General features: G+C 53.8%; 11 protein-coding genes across 11 annotated transcripts; 5 read left to right on the plus strand and 6 right to left on the minus strand.

The window, feature by feature from the left end:
* Positions 1-1,511: 1,511 nt before the first annotated feature.
* Positions 1,512-1,973, minus strand: ASPACDRAFT_47025 (uncharacterized protein; the record flags this gene model as incomplete). The annotated part of the gene is made up of 1 exon (XM_020201882.1): positions 1,512-1,973. One exon carries the CDS (start codon positions 1,971-1,973, stop codon positions 1,512-1,514), a length of 462 nt encoding a protein of 153 aa, XP_020052595.1.
* Positions 1,974-5,033: 3,060 nt separating this feature from the next.
* ASPACDRAFT_34819 (alpha-L-arabinofuranosidase B) lies at positions 5,034-6,539 on the plus strand (the record flags this gene model as incomplete). Its single annotated transcript, XM_020200074.1, has 1 exon — positions 5,034-6,539. The coding sequence occupies one exon, from the start codon at positions 5,034-5,036 to the stop codon at positions 6,537-6,539; it is 1,506 nt and encodes a 501-aa protein (XP_020052596.1).
* A 1,473-nt stretch (positions 6,540-8,012) lies between these two features.
* On the plus strand, positions 8,013-9,320 carry ASPACDRAFT_47027 (uncharacterized protein; the record flags this gene model as incomplete). Its single annotated transcript, XM_020201883.1, has 1 exon — positions 8,013-9,320. The coding sequence occupies one exon, from the start codon at positions 8,013-8,015 to the stop codon at positions 9,318-9,320; it is 1,308 nt and encodes a 435-aa protein (XP_020052597.1).
* Positions 9,321-9,331: 11 nt separating this feature from the next.
* ASPACDRAFT_1859509 (uncharacterized protein) lies at positions 9,332-10,432 on the minus strand. The gene is made up of 2 exons (XM_020197672.1): positions 10,072-10,432; positions 9,332-9,997 (listed from the first exon to the last, which is right to left on the minus strand). Exons 1-2 carry the CDS (start codon positions 10,190-10,192, stop codon positions 9,795-9,797), a joined length of 324 nt encoding a protein of 107 aa, XP_020052598.1. The 5' UTR covers positions 10,193-10,432; the 3' UTR covers positions 9,332-9,794.
* A 330-nt stretch (positions 10,433-10,762) lies between these two features.
* ASPACDRAFT_1859510 (uncharacterized protein) lies at positions 10,763-12,236 on the minus strand (the record flags this gene model as incomplete). The annotated part of the gene is made up of 2 exons (XM_020197673.1): positions 10,763-11,976; positions 12,065-12,236. The coding sequence occupies 2 exons, from the start codon at positions 12,234-12,236 to the stop codon at positions 11,123-11,125; spliced, it is 1,026 nt and encodes a 341-aa protein (XP_020052599.1). The 3' UTR covers positions 10,763-11,122.
* Positions 12,237-13,203: 967 nt separating this feature from the next.
* On the plus strand, positions 13,204-14,061 carry ASPACDRAFT_47030 (uncharacterized protein; the record flags this gene model as incomplete). Its single annotated transcript, XM_020201884.1, has 1 exon — positions 13,204-14,061. The coding sequence occupies one exon, from the start codon at positions 13,204-13,206 to the stop codon at positions 14,059-14,061; it is 858 nt and encodes a 285-aa protein (XP_020052600.1).
* A 560-nt stretch (positions 14,062-14,621) lies between these two features.
* Positions 14,622-15,227, minus strand: ASPACDRAFT_47031 (uncharacterized protein; the record flags this gene model as incomplete). The annotated part of the gene is made up of 2 exons (XM_020201885.1): positions 14,622-15,067; positions 15,122-15,227. 2 exons carry the CDS (start codon positions 15,225-15,227, stop codon positions 14,622-14,624), a joined length of 552 nt encoding a protein of 183 aa, XP_020052601.1.
* A 321-nt stretch (positions 15,228-15,548) lies between these two features.
* ASPACDRAFT_54641 (uncharacterized protein) lies at positions 15,549-16,293 on the minus strand (the record flags this gene model as incomplete). The annotated part of the gene is made up of 3 exons (XM_020202904.1): positions 15,549-15,628; positions 15,658-16,018; positions 16,081-16,293. 3 exons carry the CDS (start codon positions 16,291-16,293, stop codon positions 15,549-15,551), a joined length of 654 nt encoding a protein of 217 aa, XP_020052602.1.
* A 1,994-nt stretch (positions 16,294-18,287) lies between these two features.
* On the plus strand, positions 18,288-19,994 carry ASPACDRAFT_1859513 (uncharacterized protein; the record flags this gene model as incomplete). The annotated part of the gene is made up of 2 exons (XM_020197674.1): positions 18,288-18,653; positions 18,708-19,994. 2 exons carry the CDS (start codon positions 18,288-18,290, stop codon positions 19,992-19,994), a joined length of 1,653 nt encoding a protein of 550 aa, XP_020052603.1.
* A 394-nt stretch (positions 19,995-20,388) lies between these two features.
* ASPACDRAFT_81512 (uncharacterized protein) lies at positions 20,389-21,396 on the minus strand. Its single transcript, XM_020205890.1, has 3 exons — positions 21,218-21,396; positions 20,919-21,150; positions 20,389-20,814 (listed from the first exon to the last, which is right to left on the minus strand). Exons 1-3 carry the CDS (start codon positions 21,295-21,297, stop codon positions 20,587-20,589), a joined length of 540 nt encoding a protein of 179 aa, XP_020052604.1. The 5' UTR covers positions 21,298-21,396; the 3' UTR covers positions 20,389-20,586.
* Positions 21,397-22,745: 1,349 nt separating this feature from the next.
* Positions 22,746-24,022, plus strand: ASPACDRAFT_1859515 (uncharacterized protein; the record flags this gene model as incomplete). Its single annotated transcript, XM_020197675.1, has 3 exons — positions 22,746-23,316; positions 23,369-23,732; positions 23,791-24,022. 3 exons carry the CDS (start codon positions 22,746-22,748, stop codon positions 24,020-24,022), a joined length of 1,167 nt encoding a protein of 388 aa, XP_020052605.1.
* Between the last annotated feature and the right edge of the window lie 1,160 nt (positions 24,023-25,182).

Raw genomic sequence — 25,182 nt, forward strand, 5'->3', positions numbered from 1 at the left:
TGACACAACGAGCCAGACGGTACGCTAAGGCCCATAACCGTTTCAAATTGGTTGGTGCATTCACTTATCTCCTTATATATGATTTCTCCCATGCATGGGGAGACAATGTACGCGGTAGTCATCAGGACGATAGCAGTAGTTAGCATCTTGAGCTGAGGCTAGCAAAGCCCGCGGCAGGCAGAATTCATCGCATGAGGGCTTATCGGGCCAATCAGCGGCTGGGATGTCGTGCCCCGCCTGGACATGCCCGATTGGGGGATCTTTTCGTCTCCGACGGTCTATCTTATGTAGGTGGTTATCTGGGGGTGGTTATTCTGGGGTGTCATCGGTGTTAAGATATATGATCACTAAGGCTGGATAAGATAACTACTGTAATAAAATAAACTAATTATCTGCTGCAGTCAGGGGGATATGTTGTTGCTCATGCAGCCCTAATCCCGGATTCTTGTCCCCGAGCTGTGGGTCGCTTGCCAGCTTCCCGGTTGAACCTGCGATAAGATAAGTGCAATAGCTTGGTGTCCAGTCTTTGCGAACTATCTCCGGTTCAAGGTATAATCCCGTACACGGCACCTCCCAGTATGGTGTCCAGAGTGTCTGTGAGCGCTAGAGATGTTTCAGACGGATGGGCAAAAGGATGTTGGATCCGATAGAGGGTTCTGATTCTGTAGTAGATGCCTCGAAAGGATTGGCATGGTTGCTGAGGCCTACTTGCACTCCGCAAAGCTAGTCCTTACAGGCTATCACGATCATGAGAGAAGCCTTCACTACAAGCATCTTTACTGCCTAAGTACATCCAAGTCTTTCACCACTCTCTCTCGTAGTGAGGATCAAGATCTACCCTAGCGAGTTCGAATCAGTCTTAGCCTCGGATTCGCTGAGTCCGCTACTGGCAGAAAGGGCTCAGCGCCACAGCCGGCCGCAGACTGGCTCGACCATGGAATGTATATGAGATTAGTTTTACCGACGACGACTGAACCACCAGTCGAGACTTCTAGGTCATAGCTTTAGCGGTCTTTATCCGTAGCCTCCCTCGCTACGAATTTCACGACTTGTAAAAATCTCCAAAATCGATTGAAATTCAACCAAAGTCTTCGATCGGAGTTTGAGGTGACGATATTACTTATTGCATGCTACGAGATTATTTTATCCAATTTTTGATGCGATTATCTATTTACTTTGGTGCTGGAACACCATTTGAAATTTATTACAAGTTGTGAAATTCGTGGCGAGGGAGGGTACATACCATAGTATGCTACAATGCCTGAGTAGACTGAATGATGATCAGGAATTTCATCTTCAGTCAAGTAGTTGGGGGAAGAAGGAGTTTATTGACAAAGGCGAGAGAAACCATCCATTAATTCTGTTTGAGATGAAGCATGTTCAGTAAAAGCGTGCACCACACACTCCACGCGGTTAGAGCACCTACCCCCTAAGGAATTGACGCCTCTCGAGAAATAGAAATGCTCAATTCCTGTTTCCGGCATTGGGTGTGTGTATGAGCTGGGAACGCATCAGCGAACGGTATACCCACGAAGCAGATCCCCAAAGTACCAGGATAGAGGCACCTCCTCGATGGGGGCGAGGTGATAGTATATCCAGCCATCATTCTCATCGTTCTGGTAGTACCCGAGACGCCTAACGAACTTGTCATGGTAGGCGTCGGCCTGCTCCTCGGGCCAATCCACCGTGGTTTCGGCGCAGGCGCACTGGAAGCGCAGCCGGTAGTGGCCCGGGGCCAGCGGCGGCGCGGTGGGCGGGAGGTCCTCTGGCCTCCAGAATTGGACAAGATGATGGTCGTCCAAAAAGAAGTAGACTTTCTTTTGCCCTGCTGCGAATCTGTAGAGTTCTATTTTGGTCACGGAGGCTGGTCTGGGCTCTCCATGGGTGTGCTCTCCTTCGCCGAAGAGATGGACTTTGATTGGGTCGGGCTGTGGTTTAGCCTGGTCAACGAGGCCTTCGGTGGTGGGAGACATCTTTGCGAGTCGGAGAGTTGATTCGTGAAGTGGGGAAAAGATGCTGGTGTTGGGGTCTGGGTCTGGGATATGGGTCATTATGAGGGGCAGACATGCTGAAAAAGGCACGGATATTTATCATTCCAGAGGAAGGAGCTGCAAAGACAGCTGTATCATGATCCGCGAACTTAACCGTAAGGCTCGATACGATTCTTTTCATTATACTGATTACTTCCAGTAAGTTCATGATTATTTTGTCGGGCACAAAGAGACAAAGAGGCAAGAGGAGGATGGAGCCAGGACAGGATCGCAGAGAATGAGACAATGGTATCTTACTCCAGGTCAAGAAACCAAGGAATATGATTGACCGTGAACCTGACTTCAGAAAAACGATGCCAGTGAGTGCTCAAGACAAAGGCATCGGGTATCCTTCACTTGTTGCTTATGGAGAAAGAGGAGAGAGGGAGAAGAGCGTCTCCCCACTCGACCAAAAGGAATGTCTGACACTATCTCGCGGATGGCCCTTCTGGAGAGAAAGGCTTGCCAATGCCTGGGGACCAGAGCATACAAGCTTCCATCTTTCCTGCTCTTCCTTCGTCATCGCGCCTCTTGAGAGCTCGTATCCGCCACAGAAAGATATACCGGCCATTCTGCAAGAACGAATTCCCTTAGTGTATGTCCGCTAGGTCCGCTAGATAGGGCTTGGTGCCACAGCCGGGTGGTACGGTACACACATCAAACTTTAGTTCTACCTCCCAAAAGATAATACCAAAGCAAGATGATCAGTTGCTTTTTGGTGAATAGCTTTCACAGCTGTACATCTAGTAATGTCTGGTATACTGCAACACCTGATTGTGATCAGTGAGGGTCGACCTCTTGGCAATGAGTAAAGTACAGGGCGGAGCAGTCCAACCCACTCGGTGGCCGACATAAGAGCTTGGAAGGTATAGAGAAAGTAATCGCTATTGCTATGGGGTAAGGTCTACGATTCGCGGTACTGGAGGCTCTTTCTTACTCCGGGGGAGCCTATAAATCAATCTACAAACTGATACCACCGCAAGTCCCGGCGAGAGTCCCGTGTGGATTGAATAGAGTCTGATAAGAATCGCTATGAAATGCTATATACCCTTTACCCGCCTTCATCTCTGATGACTCAGTTGCAGTGCTACAGTAGTATGCGAAAACTGTATATTGCCATTAGTAGCTTGCAAATGTAAACTGAAACCTCTAAGATACTGACTGTCGGACTTGGCATGGCATTTTTGATAAAGAAGTGACTGAATTGGAAAGGTAAAGTTTATTCGGAAAGACGAGAGAAATCGTCCGATTAAATTTCCTAAGAAGACCCAAACAGTCAAGCAGAAGCACATATTGGTCAGTGGCGGGGCAGCGGGGTGGCCCAAGAGCTGGGAGCCTTTAACTCGCAATTTCTGAAGAGGCGAGCGCTTAAGGTTCTCGGGCCCCCAGACCTGCACAAGGTGGTGGTCGTCTGTGAAGAAACATGTCTCCTCTTGCTCCCCGGCGAACCTAAGGATCTCCTCAACGGTCGGGTCCTCTATGGGCGGACCGTGAGTGTGTTCCCCTTCACCAAAGAGGTAGATTTCTGCCGGAGTGGATTGCGACAGCTGCTGCTGCTGCTACTACTGCTACTGCTGCTTCTCTGTATAGTCAATCGCTTTCTCAGTGTTGTTAGACATTTCCACAGGGTTACAGAGTTTGTTTAAGACAGGCGTTGGGGTTTTAGTATGAGAATTGGTCCTACACTTTGTGCGTGACTTGGTTGACGAAAATAAGCTTGATTGGTAGGACACTGTTTATATACTTTATCAGGGAGGGCCTGAGAGGGCAGCTTGACTCAGTCATGGTTGCTTTCTTTCAGTAAGAGTCTTCGTCATACATCAATAACAGTCGGCTTCCTAATAAATGCCTCCGTCAGAGACAAACAGACAAAAGGTCTCGGTATGAAGCCAAGGCAAAGATTTGCAGGGCGAGGTCTTTGACTTTCCTCCGCCATCTCAGACATAATTATGGACCTGTGCTGTGAACAAAGTAGAACAACAAGACCACTAAGTACCATCTAGACAAGGATATTGTTTATTCTTCTAGTACTTAATAGATATCTCCGTCAGAGACAGACAAACCAAAGCTTAGAGTATGGAGCTAAGTCAAACCTCTGCCGTGAGTAGAAGTAAAACAATGATGGCATTGAGTATAATTGTGGACAAGGACATTGTTTACGCACTCTTTCGGCACTAACTGCTTATGACGTCAGTGCTATGTTGACGTCTGGAGACCTGAGGCACCAAGGTTTCCTTTTTTCCCTCCCTCTCCCCCTCCCATCACCACCGAGGCACTGTTTCTTGCATCCTTCCACCATTCTACCTGCTCTCATCTGCGATTGCAGACTTCCTCGTTGATCCAACAATGAGACATCCCAAATCTCAGCATCTGGTGCATCATGTTCCACCATCTCAACCTTTCTTCAGCTGGAGGGGGGCGGGTCCCGGCGGGATCCCCCCTTTCGTTCCATTCTCTCATCATGCTTAGCATGCTTGGTCTTGCAAAATCAATTCTTCATCATCCTTCGTACCGCACATGCAGAAGGGAAATGCCGTCTAGTTCAGGTCCCAGTCCGGGGCCCCGCACCCCAATTCGGCATAGTAGCCTCAGTCCGGCGCTAAACAACCGGTTTGTGTCGGGCAATTGTCGCCTGCTGTAGAAAAATGGGAAAAACCCCGGCGGCACAAGGCCTCGGTTAGCCCTAGTCCGCGATATCTTCACGATGCTGCCTGCCACCATGCGGGGTACCTGCGACTCGCCTCCAATAACCCCGTCGGGATGAAGTTGTCATTCTGCAGCGTCGCATGATCCGCTGCCAACAATTGGGCATCAGAGGTGGAACAAAATGTTCCGTCCAAATGGCTGGAATTGAGTGTTCCTGCCACCGTGACGCATTGGGATGTTGATGGCCGGGAATCTGCAAGGGACGGGCGTGGTATAAAATCCTTTCCTGTTCCTGGGTTCCTTTCAGGGGCCGCTCAAGCATCTCTCACAGTCTCTCTCCACATACAGTCCTCCAAGATGCCTTCACGACGAACCCTCCTCGGGCTGGCGGCCACGGGCACCCTGGTCAGCGCCGGACCCTGCGACATCTATGCCTCTGGCGGGGCGCCCTGTATCGCTGCGCACAGCACCACTCGTGCCTTGTACAGTGCCTATTCCGGCCCCCTTTACCAAGTCATCCGTGGCTCGGACAGTGCCACCACCGACATCAAGCCCCTCACCGCCGGTGGGGTTGCCAATGCTGCCGCCCAGGACACCTTCTGCTCTGGCACGACCTGCCTGATCTCGATCATCTACGACCAGTCCGGCAGTGGGAACGACCTCACCCAGGCTCCTCCGGGCGGCTTCGATGGACCCGAGTCCAACGGCTACGACAACCTGGCCAGCGCGATCGGCGCCCCCGTCACGTTGAACGGACAGAAGGCGTACGGTGTCTTCGTCTCGCCCGGCACCGGCTACCGCAACAACGACGCCAACGGCACTGCCACCGGCGATGAGGCCGAGGGCATGTACGCCGTCCTAGACGGCACGCACTACAACGATGCCTGCTGCTTCGACTACGGCAACGCCGAGGTCAGCAGCACCGACACGGGCAACGGTCACATGGAAGCCATCTACTATGGCACCAGCACGGCCTGGGGTTATGGGTCGGGCAGTGGCCCGTGGGTCATGGCCGATCTCGAGAACAACCTGTTCTCCGGGCAGGCCGAGGGGCTCAACTCGGCGGACCCGTCGATCTCCTACCGGTTCGTGACGGCGGCCGTCAAGGGCGAGCCCAACCAGTGGGCGATCCGCGGGGGCAACGCGGCCTCGGGCTCGCTGACGAGCTACTACAGCGGCGCGCGGCCCACGGTGAGTGGCTACAACCCGATGAGCAAGGAGGGGGCGATCATCCTGGGAATCGGCGGCGACAACAGCAACGGCGCGCAGGGCACCTTCTACGAGGGGGTGATGACCTCGGGCTACCCGTCGGACGCGACGGAGAACTCGGTGCAGGCCAACATCGTGGCGGCCAAGTACGCGACCACCTCGCTGACCAGCGGGTCGGCGCTGACGGCGGGCTCCTCGATTTCGCTGCGCGTCACGACCACCGGGTACACGACCCGCTACCTCGCCCACAACACCACCAACGTCATCACCTCGGTCGTCTCCTCGTCCAGCTCCTCCACCCTGCAGAAGCAGGCCAGCTGGACCGTCGTCACGGGACTGGCCAACTCCGGCTGCTTCTCCTTCGAGTCCGTCGACACCCCCGGCAGCTACATCCGCCACTACAACTTCGAGCTGCTGCTCGCCGCCAGCGACGGCACCAAGCAGTTCAACGAGGACGCGACCTTCTGCCCGGAGTCCGGCCTCAGCGGCTCCGGCACCTCCATCCGGTCCTGGAACTACCCCACCCGCTGGTTCCGCCACTACAGCAACGTGGGCTACATTGCCAGCAACGGCGGCGTGCACACCTTCGACTCTCAGACTTCTTTCAATGCGGATGTGACCTGGTCGATCAGCTCGGGCTTTGCGTCCGCGTAGATTGAGGTCTAGGCATTTGGGATGACTGGTGGGAGATGTTTGATGATTATGCTTGATGCGAATGTGGAAGACCTTTCGAGGTGGACCCTTGTAAATATGTTGTTGTCGTCAATACCAGTCCAACTCCAGGATGATTTGGAATTGACCCACGCTCTTTTGAGTTTTTGACTTAGATTCTCGTAGTATCCGACTGACTATCCCAAGAAGGTTGCCCTAGCGTTACGGGTGGTGCATAAAATATCTATGTAGTAGACCCTGTCGCGAGCATTGATGTCTCACAATACGCACAATCTGTGCAGAAAATGACAGAAAGGCTTGATAGGACATGTAGACGTCGGCATTGGATATAGGCAACCGGCCATCGAGCGACCCAACTACACAACCCCATTATCGGTGCATCGAAGATGGTCAGGGGCTATGATGTCATTGTGCATGGCTTCCATGCCAAGTTTTCATTCAAAGGTCAGTCGTCGACCTAGTGCTGGAGAGACACAATCGTACCGCAAATCCACGGTGCTTACTGTAGCTTAGTTGATGGATCGACCGGGTCTTTGGATTGATGGTCCAGGATGGAGGAAGTGGGATGTGTGGACGAAGCAGAGAGACTAATGTGTTGGCCGCTCTTATGGCTAGCTTCTGCCGGCAGGATCAAGATCGGCTGACCGCCTGCGTGTCTCTCTCCACCATCTCCCTTCGTTGTCAACATCACTCGTTGTCGAAATGTATCTGGATTCGAATCTACCATCGAACAAGTCAATTATCTCAATCTGAGAAGCATGAACTTCTAGGAGCCTTTCAAGTGGCGGAGGCTTTACGCCATCCTAAAGCATGTAACATCCTGATAAGCATCATCGCGAAATTGCGACAGACAACAGGTGAGGGAACACATGGCACGCCATCACGACCATGATAGCCACCGAATTCTGTGACTACTACGAGCGATCGGTGCTCTAAGGTTCACCAGGTTGCCCGCGAAGGCTGAGTGTCGACTCTGATTTCAGGATCCCGCCTCGTCTGGCCAGGATGCTAGCTTTGGGGCCGCCCCCAACAATGCAACACCAGAAGCCGTCCCGATTTGCCCCCGGGCGCACCTCTGAGTCCCAGCGACCTTGCGCCTCGATATGTGTGGTCCGTCGAATGTTGTGTCTGGTAGCGAGGATCCTGTTGCGTGAACTTACGCAGGAACAGCGAGCCGGCTGCCGCGTGCCCTGCCTTTCGCCCCCATGCGACGCAGGAACCGAACTCAGCTCAGGGGAACTTCTTCGGAATGAGAGCTCTTCTCTTTCTTCTTTCTTCTTGCAAACTCTGCCAGTTGCGTGGTCTTCATGCCTGTATGGGCTGTCAGTCTTTCATTCACTCACTACATTGACATTCATTGAAACCCATTCTCGCAGGTCACTCATTTCCTTGCGGGAGCCAGTCATCCTTTGCCCGCAGTCTGTCGTTACCACAACTACCCCACAGATAATCACAATGGGAAGCAAGCTTGCACACACCCTTTTCACCCTCGCGAGCGTGGGGGTCCTCGCCTCCGCCCAGCTCGCCGTAGACACCACGCCCGTGACGGCCGCCGCCTCCGTCGAGACCGTCTCCATGATCGACGCATCAGGGCTGCCCATCACGACCGTCTCCGACGCCGGCGACAACGCCTGGTACATCCCTCTAACGGGGCCCGCCAGCGCCGCGACCGCCGCGTGGGGCGCAAACGTGCACATGCACAGCGACGCCGCCGCGCTGCTCCCCATCACCTTCGGCACAGCACCAGCACCCACCAGCACACCCACCGTCCACACAACCCGAACCCTCTCCCAGGAAACCAGCGCCTTACCCACGGCAACTGTCTCCCCAATAGGCACGCCCTCCGGCGACGAATCCACGACCTCCACCCTCGAAATCCCTCTGAACCCCGAAGCAAACGCCCTCCTCCTGGGCGCCGACACAGCCCTCACCATCTTCAGTACCGTCATCGCGACCGCCGAGAACCCGACGAACATCAGCACCACGAACCTGACCACCCTCCCCGTCGGCATGAACCTAGGCTTCGGGTCCCACTGGCCCGGGGCCCTGGTTTTCGGCGGCAACTACGACGCGAACCGCATCTGGAACGAATCGCACTGGCAGACCACCCCGGAAACCAGCGCGGGGAATGGCAGCTTCGCCCAAACCGGCACGCAGCTCCTCGCCAGCGGCGTCCAGCTGAAACTCTACCCCACGCCCAACCTTACGGGCGACACAAACACAACCTACTACCCCTTCGACACCTCCTCCAACCCAACAACCACCTCCACAACCCTCCCCGCGACCCTCAACTTCACCGCTGAGACCCTGACCGTCCCCGACGCGAGCTTCTGCGATCGCAACTTCACGGTGGTCTTCAACCCAGCCAGCGCGACGTACCCGCTCTTCGGGATCCCCATCTGGGCGGATCTGGTCCCTGCGGGGTCGCGGTGCGTGGTGGGGAGTGGTGGGGACGAGATCATCCTGGGGAGGCCGTTCTTCCAGGCGGCGTATGTGTACGTCACGGACGTGGGGGATTTGTATTTTAGTTCGATTCGGCGGGATGGTTCGGTTGGGGTGGCGCCGAGGGAGTTTGATCTGCATGCTGTGTTGGGGACCGGGGGGGGCGGTGGGGATGTTTATGCTAACGCGACGGCGGAGGAGGCGGGGGCGAAGGCGAGTGCGGTTTCGGGGGCGGGGAGGGTTGCTCCTATTATGAGTAGCAGTGCTTGGGGGGGGGTGGTGCTTGTTGTTGGGGTGGTGGTGGTGGGGTGGGCTGTTTAATTGGGGGGTTGTTGGGGGTGGATTTCAATTTGTTTTTGTTGGATATAAGATGTATCATATACTATATATACCCGTTCTTAAGATTCTATGGTTGATTTCCTGCCCGAGTACAGTACGAGTACGAGTTTAATCGAAAGAAACCTTGATTCCATGATCAATATCCGCAGGGCAGGTTGCGAGACCTAGACCCAACCCCTGTGTTGTATGTAGCTATCTGGCAAAGAAACAGAAACAGAAACAGACCAGCTGCATCCATCCGTCCATCCCAGCCAGTGCATTCCGGTTCATCCCCAAATATCCAAACCCGCTAATCCAATCGACCAAAGAAATCCATCCCAGAACGCCGTCCATAATCATGATACCATGCAAAGGGACTCAATCCCACTTCATTGCCGCCCTACACCCATACCGCAGCAAGCCGCGTTAGGGCCGATCCGCACCACTTATGCATCGCACAGCACGCATCCCACCCCATCACTGGAGATCATACACGACCAGCGCGCGCTCGATGTCCTGGAGGGTCTCCTTGTCGCCGTAGGCGTCCATCAGGGCGCGGTTCTTGCGGAGGCGCTCTTCTTCTTGTTGTTGGTAGAGGTGTTGGTTTTGGAGGGCTTTGGTGGTGGTGGTGGTGGTGGTGGCGGGGGCGGGGGCGGTGTAATGGTTGTAGGCGCCGAAGCCTGTTCTTGTGGTTAGTTCGGGTTGGGATGGAGAGTGACGGGGTAGGATAAGTGGTGGGCAGAACGCAACGTACCAAGAGCGATGGCCGCCATCAGGGGCAGATACCAGCGGCTGGGTTTCTTGAGGGAGGCCGGGTTGATGTGGGGGTGGCTTTTGAAGAAAGGGCGGGGGTGTGGGGGGGAGAGGTTCATCATCTTGCTTCGTTGAGTTATTTATGGATTGAAAGAGTTGTTAGGGTGGTAGTTGAGTAGAGGAATGTAATTGAATGAATTGTGCTTGGATGATGGGATTGTTGCAAGTATGGTCGACCCAGATCCAAAGACCAGTTGGTTGTATTTATAAAGTCAACTCAAGGGAGGACTGGAATGCATCACTCCCACGTATTGGTGGCCTGATCGGGGGTAGTCGATCCGTCATACGATGCCAGGCCCGCCCGCCCCCCGTCGATCCCGCTTTCTGGGGTATACTACTCATATATACGAGTATAAGTAAGAGCAACATCATTGGCTGAGTTGGTGCGGAGTGGAGCCGATGATGAAGGATCGGATGCACCCATCATCTCACTCCACCGTCGAAATCCTTTTTCCGGGTGTGCTGATTGTGTTGTGCTCACTGTGCTCACTGCCTTGGGTGCTTGCCGGGGGGGGATTCGGGAGGAAATATCGGGTGATCGATCCTACGGAGTACGGAGTAGTATGGTCTGTGCGCTCTTCACTCGGTGTGGACTCTGTCTTCTCTTCCTACTATGCGTTATTGTTTAGGAAGGAAATGCTAAATCCATTTTCCGGAAGAAATACTGTAGTGATCCTCCGAGATGGAAGAGCGGGGGGTGGGCGTGAGGGTTGCCAAATAGGGAGTTGGTGCCTTCTTAGGATCAGTCGTCAGTCAGGACTGGACTCAGGCAGCTGCATCACACTCTCACTGTATACGATACACCTATCGCTTTCTCAGCGCGTACAGCGACAGAGCCTGTGCCATTGTTAACTGCTAGCTACCGTCACAATGTCCCACAACTTCATCCTATCGAGAAGTTACAATCTGCTACCAGGAGCATCTCCAGCAAAGGTGACTGACAGTACTAATGCTTCAAGCGTCTACCTATATACATGGGACCAGAAGGTTAGTTACTCCAACGGCACCGTATCCACAAAACACGTCTTCAACGTTTCCTCCCCATACCTCCCCCCGAGCACCTCAACCTCATCCACCACCGCCCTGATCCTCGCGACCTCCTCCACCTCCAACCTCACCCCCAACGCGCCCACATTCTCCACCAACGCCTCCGGCCTTGTGGTTCCCGGAATCGGAAAGATATCCTCCCCCTGCGCCAACAACCACGCCAACACCAGCTGCCCAACCGTGCACCCTTTTTCGTCAGCAAACCCCCTCAAGCGCTCCACCAACGCCAGATTCCTCCCAAAGTTCTCCTCACTATACCGCGGCATGATCAACCGTATATCCCCCGCGGGGAAGTCCGCCCGCGACCGGACCCGCCCCGTCAGGATCCCGCGCGAGAGCGGCGAGTACGCCACAACGGCGACGCCCAGCTCGCGCGCCGTGCGCAGCAAGTCCGTCTGCGGGGACTCGATCTCCAGCGAGAAGGGCGAGTACTCGACCTGCACGGCGGCGATGGGGTGGACGCGGTGGGCGCGGCGCAGCGTCGCCGCGCTGACCTCGCTCAGCCCGAGGTATCGGATCTTGCCGGTCGATCGCAGATCGGCCATCGCTTGGACGGTCTCCTCGATGGGGACGGTGGGGTCGAGGCGGTGCGCGTAGAGTAGGTCGATGGTCGGGACGCCCAGGCGTTGGAGGCTGCGCTCGCAGGAGAAGAGGCATCGGCTGCGCGAGCTGTCGATGATCATTTTGCCGTCAACGAACTCGGCGCCGAATTTCGTGGCTAGGAACAGGTGCGGGCGTTTGCTGGGGTTGGCGCGGAGCCAGGTGCCCAGCAGGGTTTCGCTGTCGCCGTAGAGGGCCGCTGTTTTTGTGTTCCCATGTTAGTATGGGGATTGTGGGGAGGGCCACTTGGGGCTGCTATGGAGAAGAGGGGGGGGCAGTGGAAGTACCGGAGTCCCAGAATGTCTCGCCTAGTTCGTACGCTTTGTCGAGTAGGGCGAGGCGCTCGGAGTCGGGCTTGGGGGGCCCGTAGAAGGCACTCAGGCCCATCGTGCCGAAGCCCAGGCGGGGCACGGAGGGGCCGTCTTTGCCCAGGGGCCGGGTTTCGAGGTGCGCTGACATTTTGCTATTCTTTATGGTGGAGTTGAATCGGCGTTCTGCCATCTCATTGGGATGAACGGTGCTAGATATACTGTTCTTCGGCACAACCAAGTATACTTCGGCCGGATATACCGGATTTTACGGATTTGCCGCTGTCATCATCGACTGGCCGTGCGGGAAGAGGTCGAAAGTGGGTCTAGATACATGTATCTGGAATCTCTGATTGGAAGGTTGTGAGCTTTATGCACCCGGCATACGGGTTTATGCTCGGTCTACGAGGTAAGGGTGTGGTGGTCGGAGTTAATCGGTTGCGTAGGTGGTCTGCGGGGGCTCAACCTGAGAACGTCGAGTCATGTCTTTCCCCCGTAATGCATTTGTTATACACCGAACCAGGACATAGAGGGGATTGTCTTGGGCGAGTAAGAAGCTGATAAGGAGATTTGAGGAGGATAATGCTTGGATTATGACTACGCCAGGCTATCTGCGGAACTAGCTAAGAACCACCCAGGTGGGCGGAGAGCAAGCAGTCTATTCACTAAGGCCAGAGGGCCGCCGTCAAGACTTACAATGGGCAATGCTTGCTAGATATCTATGCTAGTAGATAGACTCGGCTGGCTTTCTATACTGAAAGCAAACCTCCAACTCTCAGTGGTCAGTGCCTGTCTAGACGGTACGCAATACAAAGGTAAACACCATCTTTGTAAGACCGCAATCTCTTTCGGCTATTGTCTGCCATTGCATTCACAAAGCGGATAGCCGGCGATCATCATGAACAATCGACGTAGGCCTCATCAACCCTCAGATCAAAGGTCCCTGGCAATGGATATAAATAGGTAATATCCACACCCAGCCGAGCAGACCAATGACTGATCCCAATACCAACCCCACGAAGAAACAACAATCGGGTAACCACTCGATTGACTAACATTCAAGGTATACCGATAACCCAGATTCAGACCCACTGATTTTGTGTGTCCAGACCGCCACCATGTCAATGTCCCGGTCACAGTCCCATGTCCCCGACCAGCCACGCCCCTTTCTCCAACGCGTCACGGACATCGGGCGGCTCCCGTACGGGGGCCTGCCGGGCCGCTGCGTGTACGGGCCCGACGATCCGCCGGCCCACTTCGACGCGACCCTGACCAACCACTTCGTGCGCCAACACCTGGAGGCCAGCCTCAGCTGGGACGGGCACCACCTGCTGCAGCTGCTGGAGCAGAACGATGTGGAGAACATGCGGGTGATGGACGGCTACCGGCCGCTCGTCCTCGAGCTGGACCAGTACCTCGCGCGCTTCTGGTGCCGCGCCGACAACGGGTTCTACTACTTCGTCTGCACCAAGCTCCAGGGGCTGGAGTACTGCAGCCGCTTCGTCAAGTGGGTCAACGTCAAGAGCACGCTGCATCCGGTGGTCGAGGCCACCACGGGGCCGGGCTTGCAGCCGCTGAGCCAGGAGCTGGACGACCAGTTCAACAGCGTGCGTGACCAGCTGCTGCACCAGATTGTGCAGCTGCAGCGGACGATGGAAACACGTCCGTCACCGCAAGCCCTGCACGAGCTGCAGCTGCAGAAGGAGCAGTATGTCGAATCGGTGGTGCTCGAACAGAAGCATCGGGTGCGGGCTTCACAACAGCAGCAGGTACAGCATCAGCAGGTACAGCAACAGCACCCGCAGAAAGAGCAGCCACACAAACGGCAGCCAAAGCAGCAGATGCAGGGGTTTCACAAGTTCCGGCTGGTTCAGCAACAGCAGCCACAGCAGAGGCAGCCGATGCAGCCGATGCAGGAGTTTCACCAGTACCCGCTGGTTCAGCAGGAGCTGCAGCGGTACCACCAGCAGCAGTGAAAGCAGGCGCTGGAGCGGTCATCACGGCAGCGGGAGCAGAAGAAGGAGCAGGGGAAAGGTAACTTAGAGGATCTGACCTAGTCCCATGATAATGGGTTAAGGTACGCACCTGCCCTTGCCCCCTCCGACTGAGCCTTCGGTGTCGTGCACCAAATACAGTACCTGCTGTTCACAAAATGTCAGGTAAGGCCTCCCCCGTTCCCTACAGGTATAACTAAACCACACCAGCAATTAATTTCACCCTCCTTTCGAGGTTCATTCATACTTAATCAATCTCCATACACAGTAAACCCTAAACTCTCAGCAATCCCTCCCTCCACTGTCCCAAAATCCCAGAAAAAAGAACCCCAGAGCAACCATGCCCCTTACCCCCTCCCCATCTCATCCCATACCGCAACCCTAATCGCATCCCCCCCCTCCCCATCACCTCTTTCAAATCCACAACATCCACCAACCTCCCCAATACCCTCTCCAACGCAAAACCCCCCACCTCCCCTTCCTGATCCATCACCCCCGCCCTTACCACAACAACATGCAAATCCATATCCGCCCCTGCTCATCTACGTCCGGATTTGCCTCACCACGGGTACCACCCTGTGACGCAACGGCACCAGCCCCACCTTATCCTGCACATCCCCCGAAAACCGATCCATCGCCGCATGCGCATTTATGAACGCCATCCCCGGAAACACATCCGTCCCGCGGCCGAGTCTCTCCAGTTGCTCCCTCGCCCAGCACCGGCACTCCCCCTTAAACCCCAAGTTCATAGACTGAAAGAGCACCATTTGCATCACCATGCCTACCTTGGGGTGTCGGAACCGCGCACACTCTTCTGTTGTGTGTTCTTCGTCCCAGAGACCCAGGTGGATACGGAAGTTGCGATGGATTAGTTGGAATATATGCTGGTCGTGGTCTGCTGTATCCCTGAGGTGGAAGCGGCGGCTAAGGCGAGGTAGTATTTTCTGAGTGTCATGATCGGGTGGCAAAGGCACTCGTTCCAATAACACTTAAAGATCAGGCACAGCCTCCATCAGCTGCAAGAGCAAGAAGCGATACATACCTTCGGTCGTTCTTTCAAGCTGCTCACCACGCGCATTTAAGAAGAATGAAACATTCACAGTTCTGTCATCCTTGGCCGCATGGGCTTGTTGGGTTGCAAATTTCATGATTGTTCACTTGCCGCTTCCTGCTTCGCCTTTGACCCAGAGAAAGCCATGATGATCGACGTTCTTGGCTGTGTCAAACCAATCCAAATATTCTTGTTTCTCCAAGAGCCATCGGCATGTCTTAGCATGGGCAGCTTTGATTGTCGCCTGTCGACTCTCTATTTGTTCGAATCGCACTGCATCCATGACACACCTGCGATGGTCGACGCCGCCGGATATTTGCTTTCTTGTTGATTCCCGAGCTATCCTAGGCCCTGTGGCGTTGATAACCGCCAACAGCTCTTTGGCATAAGCAGCAGCCGTGGCGGCTGCGTATCCCTGTCATTGCTTGTTATGCGAATCAGCAGAGTCTGAGATTCCTCGAATCTTTAGGCAAGGGAAGTTATTCATCAGGACGGCGGCTTCCTTCTCAAAGCACAATATATCGAACTTCGCAGCAGTCGGTCACGGGTGCCTGCATGCTTGATCACCTGGTTTTCGGAAGCGATCAAGCCGTAATGGACAGCTGGCTGGGTGTCCTTGCATGCTGAACGCAAGATCAATTTCTTTGCATCACAATTAGCGCATGTGCGCTGGGATGGATCATGTTCGTAGTTCGCATGGAACAGCCTGTCAGGCTCGTTGTCGGGACGAGTGAATTCTCGTACCATCGGAGGGCGGTTGGCTAGCATTTGAGCCACGAGTGCTGCAATCAGATTCCCGCTGCAATAGTGGTCGGCTCGGAGCTTTGTGACTGCGGCCAGGAGGGATGTGGAAGGTTTGCTCAGGGTTCCTGTTCTCTCAAAAGTATCCTTTCCTAAATTGTCTTCCCGTAGTCGTACTGTATCACACCCTCACATCATGGTGTCGGGACGCTGACGACGACATCACCAAGCCTCAGATCGTTGGGTTCTGATGGTACCCCTCCGCCAATCCCCACCATGAGGAGATGCTGTATGGAGCCAGAACTAAAGAACATGGAGCTCGCAACTGTCGCGGCTGAGGTAGTGCCATAGGTGCCAGCGGGGAGACAGGCGCTCACCACATTGTGCCCACTGATCGCTCCTAGGATGTATGCATTTGTCATTCGGGTAGGTTTCGAGGGCCGAATGGATTTCATCAAGCATTGCTTTGGCAGCAGCAGCTTCGAGAGCAAGGGCGCAGACCCAACCAATCGTGTAGTCATCATGGCTGTGTGAATGACCATCCTCCGCGTTGAGTTTCCCCTCTCTTGGTGGGGTTGTGAGGGAATGCGGCTGCGTCGCTCATGTCGACAGAAGGACATAGAGAGATTCTGAAATCAGCAGGAAGTCACACGTACAACCCGCCACGCCCTGATGCTTGAGCTGCAGTTGAGAAGGGCGGCTAGAGGCGATCACAACACCAAGCTTTCAGCCTCGCCGAGCCTTCCGATCGAGCTTATCCCGCGAGGCTGTATTGAAAGGCATACGCATACATTATTGAGATCTCGCTCCCTAGACATCGAAGGCACATTCCGGCTTGGTAACCATAGTGGCCAATTCAACCATGAATCTGTGCACGTGGATAGGAAGCTGAAGACTAGATTTATGTTGGGGCAAAAAGCGGAAATTGTTGTTTGTTGTCAACATTCACCGAGGGTGGAAAGAGTTGAGAAGGAAAGCGCCCGTGAGGGGATATTTGGCCGCCTGAGGCAACCACCACCTTACAGCCTAAACTTATTGTGGCCTGAGGCCGAGCCAGGTCTTTTCCCCCGCCTTGCCCGTTTGGGACGGATGCACATTACGTCAGTTCTCGCTTGATCTTGTCATTGTTCTTATACAACCTCACGACATCTTTTGATTCCTGGATGATAGGATCCTTCCTCCCTTCCGTCATCCAAGGAATCTTACTTGTTTTCTGTGCTATACTTTAGTCGGAACCACTTTCCCTCCACTCTGAATACCTTCATTCTTTCCGCTGTCAGAATATATATCGTGGAAACTGCCAGGCGGGCAAATTCCCAGCATGCGAACTCAGGCTTTGGAAATTTGTAGTCGATTGGTTATCGCAATACTGCCGATGTGCAAGAGATTGTGCAGCAGGTCAGGAGAAAACAGGATGTCTGCAGCGAGGAGTTCTTTTTGCAATGGTCGGCTGGCTCGAATACCTTTTCCCGCGTAGAACAAGTTGTCGTTGGGTGGAGGTCGGAAAGGAACATAATTCGGGAGACTCTTACCATTTGCAAGTTTGCAAGATGATTAAGTGGGGCCCCCTACGTCCGCACTTGAAACCAGGCACTCTGAAAGTCGACGAAACCTAAAGTTCAGCCCAAATCGACTAGAGGACCCCGTCGATAACTGCCAAGCGCGCTACCGGAACACGAAGCAGTGCGCGACAAGGGGCCCTTGAGATAACGCAGGATAAACCTCTATATCTTATTACAGATGTCCTCTCGTCCAAATTTGCACAATGTGGAAAGCCAGGCATGCACTGAGTTCGGACACATTCCGAGCGGCGGAATGAACTCGACCGGGCCGGCCAAGGCCTAGAACCCCCGATGTAACGCAATCTGCCCTGCACGCTGTCAGGAGCACTCTACGGCACCCCAGTTTGCAGAGATAGCGAGGATTTCATTGAATCAACATTGCTGGCACCCGTTGAATCTCGATCGGCGAAGGGATTGGAGCGATGAGGTCATTGCCTCGTCGACTGAGCGGGCCCCATATAGGGGGCAGGATAACAAGACTCCGACAGCGATAGCCGTAATGCGGGGATGGCTAGTCTGATGAGACGTTGCCAATGCAGTAACTGACCAACTGCAGCTGCAGCTGAGCGCTGATCCTTGCCCAATGGGTGGTGTTAGCCAAGTTAGTGGCAGTGATTCCCCAGACAGGTGCAATTCCCCCGCATTTACGGCTATTGAACTGGGGCCAAGATCGACTCGGCCTGCCGATTACGGCGATAGCGCCCGTTCCCCAATGACTTCACAGTCTGGGGTATAAATACCCACTGCAGAACTCCATGGGGGAAGAGAATCAAGGTCTTCTCTCTAGATCCATAGCCTTTATTTTTCGATTCCTCCAAATCCCTCTTCTCCGTTTTCCTGGCCGAGTTGCCATCATGTCTCGAGACAGTGACACCTACAGCACCAAAGCGGATTCTACCGCGAAGGACAGTCTCGATGCCAAGCTCGACACCAAGCACATCGAGGTTGCAGCATCCACTCCAGGGTCAGATCCCAATGGGCTTGCAACCAGTGTCGCCGACATCCCAATCACCTGGTTTGTGTGGCTCGTGGCATTCACGGCTTCAATTGCTGGTATGCTCTTCGGCTACGACACTGGTATCATCTCCGGGGTACTTGTCGTTCTTCACGATGACCTGAACGGTCGGCCTACTACCAGCTCCGAGCAAGAGATGATCACGTCACTCTGCTCAGGCGGAGCGTTCATTGGCGCCATCTTTGCAGGAAATACTGCTGACCGCGTAGGTGTTGCCGTTCTCTAAACGCAAGAGTTTGTCAGCGCTAACAGCCCATAGTGGGGCCGCAAAATGGCCATCTATCTCGGCTGCGTTCTATTCGTCGTAGGCTCAGTCCTACAAGCCGCTGCGTACACGATTGCACAGATGGCGGTGGGACGGGTAGTGGTTGGCCTGGGCGTGGGGTCCGCCGCGATGGTAGTCCCACTCTACATCGCAGAAATCGCACCGGCGCGCGCCCGCGGTCGCCTTATCGGACTCAACAACATGTCCATCACCGGTGGGCAAGTGATCTCGTACGCCGTGGGTGCGGCCTTTAACAATGTCAACCATGGTTGGCGATACATGGTGGGCCTGGGTGCCGTGCCCGCCATCATCCTCGCTGTGCTCATGCCGTTCTGCCCCGAATCGCCCCGTCACCTGGTCTACCACGGACGATTTGAGGAGTCGCGCGCGGTCCTCCGCCGCGTCTACGGCACCTCCGCTGCGGAAGCCCAGATTGATGCCCAAGTAGACTCCATCCGCATTGCCTGCGACGAAGCGCGCGAGCTCGCTGAGACCGGCAGCGGATGGTCCAAGATCGTGCAGCTGCACACGGTCCCGCGCAACCTGCGCGCGCTGATCAGCGCCTGCGGACTGATGGTGATCTCGCAGATGTCCGGCTTCAACGCACTCATGTACTACTCGTCCACCCTCTTTGCACTGGTTGGCTTTGACAACTCCACCGCCGTTGGACTCGTCGTCGCCGGCACCAACTTCATCATGACGGGAGTGAATATGTTTGTTGTCGACACGATGGGCCGCCGGCGACTCCTCCTCTCCACGGTCTGGGGCATGTCAGTCGGTCTCGTGGCTGTAGCCGTCGCCTTCCACTTCATTCCCCTTGACATGGACACCATGCAGCCCATCGGCAGCGGGGTAGGCCCCGCAGCGATCGTCGTGCTCGTCTTCATCATCTGGTTTGTCATCTTCTACGGCGTCTCCGTGGGTAACACTGCGTGGATGAGCACCGACTTCTTCGCCCTCGAGGTCCGTGCCATGGGCACGATGTGGATGACCTGCTCCAACTGGGGTAGCAACGTGATCGTCTCCAGCACCTTCCTCTCCATGGCCAAGGCGATGACCCCCTCCGGCGCCTTCGGTTTCTACGCGGCTATCTGCGGAATTGCCTACGTCTGGATCTACTTCTTCTACCCCGAGGTCTCTGGGCTGGTGCTAGAGGAGGTCCAGGAGGTCTTCGAGCATGGCTTCGGCGTCAAGTATGCGAGGCAATTGCGGAAGGAGCGGAAGGATATCATTGAGGAGAGGTTGAAGAGTGCGGATAGACCGGTTCCGATGGGACATTGAGCCGACCTGCGGCGTACTGTACATGAATTCTCAGACCCTTCAGACACTGATGATGAAATTCACTCTGGGAGTGAGGAAAGGTGTATGTGGATTTTTATGAGCAATGACATTTCTATTTTCAGTATTCCAAGTCTGCTTCGGAGCGTATTTTCCTGTCAAACCTAAGGGATTCACACTAGATTGCCCTTCGAATAGCCATGCCTCCTAGCCCGTAGCCAAATCCGCCACCGTCGGCGTTCATACCCTAGGCACGGAACCCAGGTCCCGAGGCCTTGGAGTCATTTGCCGCCTGGGAAGGGCGAGGTGACACAGAAGGATAGTGTGAGCGGTTTAAAACGATCCTCATGTTAAATGATACCCGACTATTTGGATCTGAAAGTCAAACACCGACAGAGCGAGGGCATCGGAATCACGAAACCGAAAGGTCCGGCAAGAGTTATTATGAAGGAAGCTGAACTTCCGGTGACTAGAAAAAAAAAAAAAAAACCAATCAAGCATTTCACTTGCAACTCCAGAACGCAGAATATCTCATGCTCCACACCATCGATTCTCATCTCCAGAAACCACCGATTCAGTTGCCTGAAACCAGAAACTACAATTCCTCCATATGATGTCTCTCATCCGGGGTGACCGGGAACTTCTTTGTATCGACGTTGGGGTTGGTGCCACCGGCAAGATAGCGCACGAGCGTGTCGTAGACATCCTGGGACGTTGCGGAGCAAGGTATCAGACCAGACATAGAGATCCTGATCTTTTGGCCGTCGAAGATTGCCATAAGGACGCGCACGTGGGAGGGGGGCATGAACGAGAATACCATTACCTTAAGAAAAAGGTCAAACGTGTCAGCAAGACTGGAAGAAGGGATTGATCAAAGGAAACAGAATGGTAAGTTTAAAGAAGGAAGATGAAAGGGAAAAATCGTACTGGCATAACGACGTGTTCCAACATGGACTCGACCCGCAAACGCGAGTGCATGACCGCCAATATGATTAACAGCTCAGACCGGAGCAGATCCTGTTCTTTTTCGGGACCAACCGCACTGCTCATGATGAGCTTCACGTGGGGGTGCTTCGAATGGACGAATATGTCGTAGGCTTGGTATAGCCCGCTTCCCGACCGAACCTCCGCGTTTGGAAATCCATCGATGTGAAAGTCGCTACCTGTATGCATTAGTTTCTTTGATGAAATCCTGAGTCTTTGCGCGCAATTTATGAGGGACTCACGTGTGTGAACGCCATTTCGTTACCGTACGCAATGTGCTGTCCCCGTACTCCGGGTCGAGGTTCTTGCGCCTAATGCTCATCTCATCCCGGAATCGACACGCCAGAATTGCCGAGCGTCCTTCTGGGCTCAGTAGTTCTCCATTGCCGGCAGGGGAGTAGTTAGGTGCAAGGCAGGTTCGATGTAAGTTTAGGCCGTCTTCGGTCTCCTTGTCAACGATTCTTGGGTGTTTGTCATGGAAATCCACGGGAAGCGGGACGAAGTAGGCAGCAGGATTGAGGCTTGAGGTTGTGTCGGGTGACCTGGAATCGAGAGGATCGAAGCTTGTTATTTCGATATTCCAAAGACTCATTTCGTCCCGTGTGAACGAGTCTGAGGCGGCATCCTCGGCTCTCCTGTAGACTTTCCAGAGCAGTAGAAGAACCCAATCCGAGTCAGCGGCTTCCTTAGAATCTCCCTGTACGCCAGAGTGCTTGGCACGAGCACGCGAGAGAGTGAGGCGCGAGAAGGTTCGACGCAAGAAGGAAGCCATGAAGAAAACTCAACTGAAATTAGAGCTATGAAGAAGGCGTGATAGATCTCCGAGTTATCTCGTCACAGCGAGTCAGATAAGGCAGACAGGGTCTTGCGAAAGTTAGACAACAGAGTGCGAGGATGTTGAACTAGATGTGTTTTATAAAGAGAGGAAAGAGTCTGGCTTCTTGTGAGTTGTGAGAAAGGTGAACCGGGTGTGTTATAACCCTGATGTCAGCGGCCGGGCTTTTGGTTTTGACTCACCCTGCTGTCACATGATTCTCACCCAGAGCTCTTCACTCCACTGCACAAGTAAATATGCCAGTAGCTTAGCGCTCACATCCCAGGAGCCTAGCCTGGAAGTGGATGATGACAAGTTAGGTATAACTCATGTAGCGCTTCGATGTCTTATGGGAGGAGCGTGCAGGTGCTTCCTCGAATACGGGTGCTGTGGGCTGCTTTTCAAATTCCTTCATTTCGAACACAGTCATAGTCTTCCTGGTGCTGTACTTTCGAGAAGGTAGTTGCGAGGTAGAGCAAATGCTATTTTCCAACGTCCATAAGATTCGAGTGCTGGATTCTAACGACAAACGCGCAATTGCGATAGACCTTGCGCGTACCTCTCTCGATGCAAATTGTCTGTTCCTGATATCATAACTGTCAACTTCATGAGCCCAAATCTCACCTTCCACGGACACGGTGAGGTTTCATCCTGAATAACAGACGGTGGGTGTACAGCTTGATTCGCTCGGAGTCGCAATTTGGAGATAATACATCTGCAACTACTGTCGGACCTGAAGTCATTACTTATCTCTCACCTCGAGGCTCATGCAACATCACATCACTTGAACGCGACGCGAGCTAGCCAGTGTTACTCTGACCCTGGCGGGCCTGCTCTCTCTCTCTTTCTCAACTCTCCTCAAGCTACTGTTGATCTTCACCTCCAGTCCTGAGTATCGCCTTCCTCCAAGTTCTTCCTCGTTTTCCAAATCTCTTGTCAAGTGCGGCACTGCAGCCATGTCGCGCTTCATTCCGAAGTCCAAGAAGGCGAAGCACGAGAAGTCTGAGGAAGAGAAGCCGGAGAAAGAGAAGTTCAAGAAAATTACATACGCTGATTCTTTTACGGGGAGCTTCTCCATTGCAGCAAATAAAGACGACTTGCTTAGCATCCTCCGAACCAGCAAGCTGAGTGGGAAGAGTTTACACGATCTCATAAAGATGAGATCAGGATCTAAGGCCCTGAAAAAACAGTTCGTTCTCTTTCGTTCCGTATGGAAGGCTGCTGTGGAACCCGGAGAGTCGTTAGCAAACATGACTCGCTACAAGCTGGGAGGCGCTCTGGAGCAAGCCGTCAATCTCGTGAACGGGTCACAGGAAGTGGAAAAATATCTTGCATTGCTCAAGCATCTGCATCTTGTCCCCGATCTGCAAGAAGGTGACCCACAATGGGCAGGGTCTTGGATGCCAGTGTTGAGATTTCACGCCAAGTGCGTGGCTTTCTCTCGCAAGGAAGACGATACGCGTGTGGTTCCAGTCCGTCTTCCTGCGCGTCGAGGTCTCTCACCCCCCCTGAAGAGGAGAGCGGAAGGTGAGAATCATTTAAGATCCAAGCTTGTCACTGTGACTAACATTATAGAAAGAGGCAGCTCGCCCCCCCACCGAAACCGGCCTTCCTGGAGATGACGAGGACCCCACAGGAGATGAGTCGATAGTTAACGCCGCACTTATCCTCTTTCTCGATGCCGCCGCTAGCCTTGTACGATCATCACAATGCGAGTTCACCATGGTCCGCGTCCCGTTCATCGCCAATTTCCAACACGCAACATTTACAGCCCTGACCGACGGGGCTCTTTGGGTCCGAAGTACTGAAGCTATCCGTGGCATAATTGAAGTCAAGAAGGCTCGGCGATCAAAGATCGGTGATAAAGTTACTATGCAAGAAGCTGCAGAGTTGGTGGGATGGATTATGAACAGCCAGCCTTGGGAAGAAGCTTACTCCGGATAGTAAGTCAGTTAGCTTTCATGGATGGATCATGTCACTAACCAAAGCTTATCTGATTAGTAAATGCCTGATATGCGAGGATGGTGATGAAGCCTGGCTCTCATTCGCCAAGCCGACCGAACCCTATGCCGCTTACCTTCGTGATGGCACCGTGGATGAAGACGCGTTGCTTATTGTGGAACGATATGGACCGTATAGGGTGGATAATGCGGAGCACATGTTACTCCTTCTCTACGCAGTTGTCGCGATATACCTTCAAGCTGTCACCTTCGATAATGTATCCCAAGCCTAGTGTCCGCCCAGGTCTTGAAGAAGACTCTCTACCGAGTGAATTGATCAAGACGTGAATGTATGCCGTCATCCTTAAGGGACAGTCCTTAGGGCGGGATGCTGTTTCGCTGGTGAAGAGCATGGATCTCGCTTTGTTTTTCTCTATCTTTTTTACTTTGCTTTGAAGAGTAGGCATCTGATTGAAGAAGAGCCATACGACGTAATCATCGAGAAATGACACTTTGATTGTTGAGTTGTTGAGGCCGGCCATCTGAGCCGTTGAAATTTGGAGAAGCAAGGCAATCCTGAGCCGCAATATTGATAAAGACAGGATTTAAATGCTTGACAACCGTGTCGATACTATACTGCACATCATCTCTGCTGAATAGTTCGTGTGAATTGATAGATACATGAATCCAATCCGCAGCATACGCTGCCAGCGTGGCAATAATGTATTCTGCCAGATTGCGGCAGAGGACGAAGAGGATTGAGCCCGATTCCATGCCGTGGCTTTCAAACCAGGGCACAAAACTTGATACAGCACGCAGCAGTTCCTTGTACGTCCCTTGGCGAAGACTCGATCCTTGCGGCGGAGGTTCGTGGCCTTTTACTTTGCCGATCTCAATGAGAGCTGGTCGACCATGTTGCCGACGAGCAATTGATTCGAATTGCTCGTATACCGTCTGTGAGCAAGCTGGTAATGGGTCACCTGTGATGTCGCTTAAACTCTCCATAATACCCGGACCAGACCGAAAGGAACGCTTGCAGCTCCGCATAACAGTCGGGCTTGACGGGGAGGTTTTCAAAACGGCTTATCCAGCCATGAACCTGTCCATTGCCGACCGAAAGAGAAGAGAGACAGGATGAAAGGAACGTGATAAGATCGGCATGGTTCCGACAGGTAAAGCAGACAAAAAGGTAAAAGTTCGACCAAAGGAATCAGGCAAGCCAGTGACCAGCTCCATGTTTGCGGCCTTTTATACTTCGTGGCTAGCGAATCTACATGTCTGGTGCCTGTCGTCGGTTGACCTGCGTTCTTGGTGGGTCCAGTTGACCCAAGAGGCATCCAGGCGGCCGGCCACAACTCTTCGCCTTAGCCGTCTAATGCTCAATGATGCGTTGTTTCGGTATGAAAGAAGGCCGATTCTGCGACTCGGGGGAGAGTACTTTACCTCGATTCAT

The sequence above is a fragment of the Aspergillus aculeatus genome (genome assembly GCF_001890905.1).
Source record: "Aspergillus aculeatus ATCC 16872 unplaced genomic scaffold ASPACscaffold_17, whole genome shotgun sequence".
In the NCBI taxonomy this organism is placed as follows: Eukaryota; Fungi; Ascomycota; class Eurotiomycetes; order Eurotiales; family Aspergillaceae; genus Aspergillus; species Aspergillus aculeatus.